This window comes from Colobus angolensis, unplaced genomic scaffold (assembly GCF_000951035.1).
Source record: "Colobus angolensis palliatus isolate OR3802 unplaced genomic scaffold, Cang.pa_1.0 Scaffold155, whole genome shotgun sequence".
Classification (NCBI taxonomy): Eukaryota; Metazoa; Chordata; class Mammalia; order Primates; family Cercopithecidae; genus Colobus; species Colobus angolensis.
The window spans coordinates 3872442-3880515 of NW_012114655.1; the positions used below are offsets into that span (position 1 = coordinate 3872442).

Sequence of the window (8074 nt, forward strand, 5' to 3'; positions counted from 1 at the left end):
TTCCAGCACTTTGGGAGGCCCAGGCAGGCGGATCACGAGGTCAGGAGACGGAGACCATCCTGGCTAACATGGTGAAACCGCGTCTCTACTAAATATACAAAAAAAAATTTGCCGGGCGAGGTGGCGGACGCCTGTAGTCTCAGCTACACAGGAGGCTGAGACAGGAGTATGGCGTGAACCCAGGAGGCGGGGCTTGCAGTCAGCCGAGATGGCGCCACTGCACTCCAGCCTGGGCGACAGTGAGACTCCGTCTCAAAAAAAAAAGGCGCTGCCCAGACTATGGCACAACACAGGATGGCTAAAGGTGATCCCAAGAAACCAAAGGGCAAGGTGCCCGCTTTGTGCAGACGTGCAGAGAAGAACGTAAGAAAAGCCCAGAGGTCTCTGTCAATTTTGCAGACTTTTCCAAGTGCTCTGAAAGCTGGAAGACAATGTCTGGGAAAGAGAAGTCTAAACCTGATGAAATGGCAAAGGTGGATAAAGTACAGTACCCCTGGGAAATGAAGGATTATAGACCAGCTAAGGGAGGCAAGAAGAAGGATCCTAATGCCCTGAAAAGGCCACCATCTGGATTCTTCCTGCTCTGTTTGGAATTCCACCCCAAGATCAAATTCATAAACTCCGGCATCTCTGCTGAAGATGTGGCAAAAAAGCTGGGTGAGGTGGAAGAACTTAAATGACAGTGAAAAGCAGCCGTACACCACTAAGGCGGTGAAGCTGAAGGAAAAGTGTGAGAAGGATGTTTCTGACTGTAAGTTTGGTGGAGAAAAGGGTCCTGCTAAAGTTGCCCAGAAAAGGGTGGAAGAGGAAGATGACAATGAAGAAGATGAAAAGGAAGGAGAGGAGGAGGAGGATGAATAAAGAAACTGTTTATATGAAAAAAAAATACTAAAAACTCTTAACCACCCTTCTAGAATTCTTGGAAAACAGGGTATTCACCTGATTCCCAGTGAACATCAGCTAACCGTAAATGGCAGGTCAGACTATAGGAAATTCAAGTAAATTTCTCTTAATCCCATGACACATACTAAAAAACTATCTTTTGACCAGTTTTCTCATCATTTATGTATTTATCAAACAACCCTCTCCCTCCCCAACAATTCCCTGTATTTGGGCAATTATGGGATTCCAAGGAGATGGAGTTAACCAGATCAACATCATAACAAATGTTCGCAGGAATGTCTGAGATAACCAGGAATCATCTACTTATTTACTATTTTTTTTTTTTTGAGACGGAGTCTCGCTCTGTCCCCAGGCTGGAGTGAGTGGCGCGATCCCGGCTCACTGCAAGCTCTGCCTCCTGGGTTCACACCATTCTCCTGCCTCAGCCTCCCAAGTAGCTGGGACCACAGGCGCCCACCACCTCGCCCGGCTAATTTTTTGTATTTTTAGTAGAGATGGGGTTTCACCGTGTTAGCCAGGATAGTCTCAATCTCCTGAACTTGTGATCCACCCGCCTTGGCCTCCCAAAGTGCTGGGATTACAGGCATGAGCCACCGCGCCCGGCTCTCTTGCTATTTGTTTTTAAAAATTGTTTTTGTGGACCTGGTGTGGCTCCCAAAGTGCTGGGATTACAGGCGCGAGCTACTGCGCCCGGCCTTATTTACTACTTTAACTAAACCAAACAGGATATAAACAGGTAGTCTATAGTAGGTTCAGAGTAAGTATGGAAAACTGCAGCAGCTGCTATGTGCACTGCCTTGAGTTCACTGACAGTTCACACCCAGAGGTCTCAGAGGAGGGAGCCCAAGCACAGAGGCAGACGTTTTAGGCACAAGGTTCATGTTGGGCTCACAGCTTCCTCGCCTCGCTGTCCACAGAGCCATGACATGTGGTTGGTGCATCAAAGCCCAGCCTCTCGGCCCTGCCAGCTTGAGGCTTGAGCTGGCCTACCTCCTTCCATCTTTCTTAAGGCCCAACACTAAACTTACCCGCACTAAATGCAAAGGGACTGATACTCAGGTGATTTTTTTCTTTTAAATTATCAGCCTTTGGCATAAAGCTTTATTTCTGCCTTTAGAATAATAATAAAGTCAGTCAAAGCTATGGCAGAACATTGTAAACAGGATTTAAACAGATTCCTTTCAAAACTATACAAGGAGGAAAGAAGGATGAGACTATGACATTCCAATTTCCAACTCCAGTGAAAACAAGGTCAGTTTTAAAGATGACTCCCATGGGACACAGTAAAATAGTTTTCGCTAAAGTAGAAAAAATATAAACTCTGTGATGAAAGTATCTTTCAAGTAGCTATAGCCATTATTCCTTGAAAAGTTACCTTTGGGGAAGTTTTGGAGATTTGTGTGTAAAACTGTATTAAAACCAACCAACCAACCAACCAACCAACCAACCAACCAAAACCTAACGCCGCACCACAGTCCTCAAGAGGAGAACTCTTCTTTTGCAAAGGATGATTTGACAACCCAGGCCCCTTGCTCACCTGGCAATGCTCCGAAGTGGTCGATGATGGGCAGCGGAGGGTTTTTCTGACTTCATACTACTTTCGCCTCTTTGCAGAGCAGAAGGTCCCAGTGAAAAGATAGGAAGAGTGGAGTATGGCTTGGAGGGCAGTCGCATCTGTTATCCCAAATAAAGCTGACAATGAGCAGTACTGTTAAATTCAGAGGAAGTCACTAAAACCAGCACAGGTATAAATGGACCAAGCTTAGCTTACCTTTTTGCAACACTGTGAGCACACCGGCCTGTACACAAAATCACAAATGTTACTTGGCGTGATACAGGGGATACAGCTGGGAGTTAGGGAAGCCTATGGCAGTACAGTTGTAAGTCTCTACAATAAACTGCAAAACTCTCCCTTCTATTAGAATTGACACACTGCGAATTGCCAAAAAGATAATCTACAGAACTTAACTCTTACACTGTCTCCTGTAAAGGATCAACTTACATCTGTTTGGAATTTTCTTATTTGTCTATCCAGGGATCATATGATAATCACATCTTATTTTTTTCTGTTCAAACATGACAGATTATTAGAAAGATCTTAGTTAGGTAAAAGAAGTAACATACAGAGAAACATTTCTAGGTTCAATATCAAGTAAATATTTGGCTCACTCTCTTGAGAAATCAGTATTCCTAACCTACAAGGAATTCCTAACCTAGAAGGACGTTACAATGTAACGTCGCAGAATGAGTCATTTCTAACTTTACTCCTATGTAGAAAGACGGTGACATAAGGAAGGTAATTGGTGTTTCTCTTACGACTGTTACATTTATCTTTCCATCAGTTACAAAATCCCTTACCTCTTACAGAACTGACAGGTATAAGACCAAGTGAAGAAGGAAAACCTCCTGGTTCGGCAACAAAAGCAGAGCTAAAAAATACAAGTTTGAGAGGAAAAAAGAAACATTCCAACAGCAAATTTCCTAATATCCACGTTTGAATATGATTCACATCTCTATTATGGGGGATGCGGAACAGACAAGAGGAGGAAGAGATTTCAGAAATGCTGTTTAAAACAGCTGGCTCTGTGATGCTGACAATGTGGCTCTGTATTTAATTAGAATTCTATTTCAAAAGACAATAAAAGGCCACAGTTCTTAAGTGTCTCCTCATCATGGAAGGAATCTGCAGAAGGTTCTGAAACCCTCCTCTGATTCTCAGATACATTTTCTTTCTCTTTTTTTGAGACAAGAGTCTTGCTGTTTTGCCCAGGCTGGAATGCAGTGGCGGCATCTCAGCTCACCGCAAGCTCCGCCTCCCGGGTTCACGCCATTCTCCTGCCTCAGCCTCCCGAGTAGCTGGGACTACAGGCGCCGCCACCATACCCGGCTAATTTTTTTGTATTTTTAGTAGAGACGGGGTTTCACCGTGTTAGCCAGGATGGTCTCTCGATCTCCTGATCTCATGATCCACCCACCTCGGCCTCCCAAAGTGCCAGGATTATAGGTGTTAGCCACTGCGCCGGCCTTCTCAGATACATTTTCTTTACAGATCCTTTAAAAGCATAATGACTAACTGCTCACATGACTTTTTTTTTTGAGACGGAGTCTCACTATGTTGTCAGGCTGGAGTGCAGTGGTGTCTTGGCGCACTGCAACCTCCACATCCTGGGTTCAAGTGATTCTCCTGCCTCAGTCTCCCGAGTAGCTGGGACTACAGGCACACAGCACCACACCGAGCTAATTTTTGTATTTTTAGTAGAGACGGGGTTTCACCGTGTTGGCCAGGATGGTCTTGATCTCCTGACCTCGTGATCTGCCCACCTCAGCCTCCCAAAGTGCTGGGATTACAGGCATGAGCCACCATGCCCGGCCACACACATGGTTTTATGAAGACATATTGTTATTTGTTCTGGTTGCTTGAAAATCTTCCAGTTTTTATTTCTAAGGGAGAAACGAACATGCCCCCTCTTGTGAATGAGGCAGCACAGGTACTGTCTGCTAGGACATGGACATCACACATCCCAAATCCCCTCCCAGTCTGTGCCAGCAGGTAACTCTCCCAGGAGACCATGCATGGGACTGGCCATTCTTCTACTCTTCTCATCAATCAACTTGAAACAGCACTACCTTTCCTTTTTTCAAGGCGGTGTAGATGTCTTTATACTGTTGGTATTTTTCCAGCTCTGCCTTCACCAGGACCTGGCGAATATGCATCACTTCTTCCACAGTAAGAGCGAGGCATTCCACTGGGTAGCAGAATTCCTCCTGAAATTCAAAATGTCACATGAGTAAGAGATTCCCACCCCCTGTTCTGGAAGTGCAAAATTTCCCTTCAGATCAGACACCTGATTAGTAGCTTCAGAGAAGAAAAGAGGTTTCCCAGTGACCACTGGGACAGAGCTGGCTCCCTCTGGGGACCACATCATTTCTAATTACCCTAAGACTAAAGATGGCAGAAAACATTTGGGGACCAAGTGATCTACTGAAATGTCCAATAAATGACAATTCCTCACATTTGCTCAGGTATTTTGACTCAAGTAGCTCTATTCCGTTAAGCAGGGCTATACTGAAATATTTCAAGCAGGGCTTGAAATACTGAAAAAAAATTTTATTCTAAACCAATTTTGTGGTCAGTTTTCTTCTATGCTTATGAAAAAGACATTACTTAGTGTTGTGTTGTATATTATATACCAGTAGATAAAAAGCAAATCTACACTGGTCCTTTTTTTTTTTTTTTTTTTTACACAACAGGGTCTCATTCTGTCACCCAGGCTGGAGGGCAGTGGCGCGATCGTGGGTCACTGCAGTCTTGACTTCCTGGGCTCAAGTGATCCTCTCACCTCAGCCTCCCAAGTGTCTGGGACTACAGGTGCATGACACCATGCCCAGCTAATTTTTCGTATTTTTTGCAGAGATGGGGTTTCACCATGTTGCCCAGGCTGGTCTTGAACTCCTGGGCTCAAGTGATCTGCCCACTTCGGCCTCCCAAAGTGCTGGGGTTACAGGGGTAAGCCACCACGCCCAGCCTGGCCCTGTTTTTAAAACTCGTTCGTGGTACCCAGAATAGCCAAAAGAAGGTGGTTAGTAATTTTTACTGACAAGCATTATTTAGTGATCAGTTACATCAGCACACCTTTACAAATCCTAATGGTACGAGTGGAACTGGAACACGAAACTACTGGAGCGTTTATACCCAAAAGGCAATCTCTCCAGGCTGCACCACAGTTCTGTAGATTTGTTGTTACTTTCAACAACTGCGAAATGTAGAGTCAGCACTGGAAAGACTAGAGGAATGTAAAAGAATTTCGTAATAAATACTTAGGTTGGCGGTCTTGTGTTAATGGTTTCCCTACAAGCAGCTGCGGAAGATGTTGATGTAACTGATCTCACTGAATAAGAGCCTCACACCCATCCGCTCCCCAGCCGGCCCCGCACTTGATTGGTGGATCTCAGAGAAAGACAGAGCAGTCTTGTGCATTCGGACCCTGCCAGGCTGCAAGGGGCCATTGTGGTGCAGTGACACTGAAACTGAATGTTCTCAGCACAAACACATTATAATTCACTCCCACACACACACAGCATCGCTCACAGGCAGTCTGGAATCCAACACGCCAGTGAGAAAGCACATGACCATGAATGCAGTCAGTTTATGGAGTTTTAACAATCAGTTCTGTCTTTCAATCAGAGAAAAACAAAACTCAATCTAGGTTACAAACTTGTCAAACATTAGCATTTTACTTAAAAAAGTAGTCTGAAGAACTACTGCTTCTTACTAAAAATCAATACAAAACCATCTCTGTTCAAGTGAACTTAAGATTACATTTGCTTAAAAATGCTTTCAGAAAAATCCTGCAATTGAATTTTTAAGAGGAGGAGCTTATTAGTATAAGAGAACAGGGGGGTGAGTTTATTCAGAAAGATTGTATCCTTTGCTCTAGGGTGCCTAAAATACTCATTTAAAAAATCAACGATCACAGTTTTCTCTTTCAACAGGAACTACTTTCAGAGATGACAGAATTAAATCGGCGTGCCTGATACCTACTCTGTTTTGCTCCACTCTCAGAAAAAGAGTAGTGTTAAGTGAGAACAATAAACTGAATTTTTGAGGGTTAGGCCATTAAAACTGTGTACTAAGTAAGTCGTGTTGGCTGAATACATCCAAATGATGGCATTTCTCAGCTTTTAATGTGTTTCAGAAGTTTTGCTATTATTTTTATTCATCGGTGATGAGTATGAGTAGGGTATACCTTCTGATGGCTAACTACATGACAAAATGGCTATGCTGCAACAAAATAATGTGGGAATCTAGCACATAACCAGGTAAACACTACTAGATTTATTATGTAGCAAATAACCAGATAGCCAGATTTGTTATTGTGTGTGTTAGGAAGGCAGCAAATGGTACCAACTTAACTGACTTTATAACATGGATAACTGGGCTGTAAACCCTTCAGGCAGATGGTGCTTTTTTTCATTTGTAGGGATACGCCAGCACGGCGCAACCAACTAGGCAGCTTGCACCTCCCTCTCTTCAGTCTTGAGTCACAAAAGGGCTCAGTAAAGCACACTTTCAACTCACTGACCCACATGAAAATCCAGTACTTCACGGTATGTAATTGTTTTTGTTTTGTTTTGAGACAAGGTCTCGCTCTGTCACCCAGGCTGGAGTACAGTGGCATGATCTTGGCTCACCGCAACCTCTGCCTCCGGGGGTCAAGTGATTCTCGTGCCTCAGCCTCCTGAGTAGCTGGGATTACAGGTGTGCACCACCACACCTGGCCATGTTGGCCAGGCTGGTCTCGAGCTCCTGTCCTCAAGTGATCCACCAGCCTCAGTCTCCCAAAGTGCTGGGATCACAGGTGTGAGCAACCATGCCTGGCCATCATGAGATATAATTTAAAAATAGTAGATTTTTGGTTTTTTTTTTGTTCTTTTTTAAAAAATTTCAAGTAGACTACCCTTTAATGAAATAATTTCCATCTGGTCAAATGCTAATGTTTTAATCTTGGAGCCTTCCCAAGGACAACAAAACTTTAATGCAACATAAAAGAAAATGATTAATAGTTACTAAAATAGTTTTATTTTTTTCAGTTTACAAAAATATTAATTTGACATCTCCAAGGCCAAATTAAACTTCCACAGACCTCACAGAGCTATTAGCACTCTGGAGTGTCGAAGACACTTAAGGCCCCAGCGAGAGCAGGAGCCCTTCCCCACCACGGCACTGCCTGTGGCTCCCACTGCAAGTGTTCGGCCCATCTGAGTGGCCAGATGTGGCCGGGGAAGAACCACACGAGCACCATTCTAATTCCCTTGCTTGCCCATGTGTCAGTGGGACTCCCAGATTCAGGAAAGGGAAGCTACATCTTAGCGAGCTTTAATGAAGACAACAATGTGCTCTAAGACTTTAAACTTCCTTCTGTGCAGGTCACTAAAATTGCTGAGTTTTTTTGATGATTATTCTGGCTATATTTTACCATTCAAAAGGGGTCGTTAGGCAGCACGGAGATTAGGCAGCATAACGTAAAATTTTGGTTATTGTGCCACAGAGAGAAATGGGAATACTCATTTTTTTTTCTTTTCGAGTTGGAGTCTCACTCTGTCACCCAGGCTGGAGTGCAGTGGCGCGATCTCGGCTCCCTGCAAGCTCCGCCTCCCGGGTTCACGCCAT

At 44.1% G+C, this 8074-nt stretch overlaps 1 protein-coding gene and 1 pseudogene across 3 annotated transcripts in view; one reads left to right on the forward strand and one right to left on the reverse strand.

Annotated features, from left to right (window-relative positions):
• SPIRE1 (spire-type actin nucleation factor 1) overlaps positions 1 to 8074 on the reverse strand; it is a 220503-nt gene that overhangs the window by 4106 nt on the left and 208323 nt on the right. For all 3 annotated transcript variants that reach the window (XM_011936632.1, XM_011936633.1, XM_011936631.1), the window contains 4 exons: positions 4531 to 4668; positions 3262 to 3332; positions 2675 to 2702; positions 2441 to 2577 (listed from right to left, as the gene is read on the reverse strand). In XM_011936632.1, coding sequence (XP_011792022.1) covers positions 2441 to 2577; positions 2675 to 2702; positions 3262 to 3332; positions 4531 to 4668 — 374 coding nt within the window. The remainder of the gene's footprint in view (positions 1 to 2440; positions 2578 to 2674; positions 2703 to 3261; positions 3333 to 4530; positions 4669 to 8074) is intronic.
• On the forward strand, positions 295 to 861 carry LOC105507917 (annotated as a pseudogene).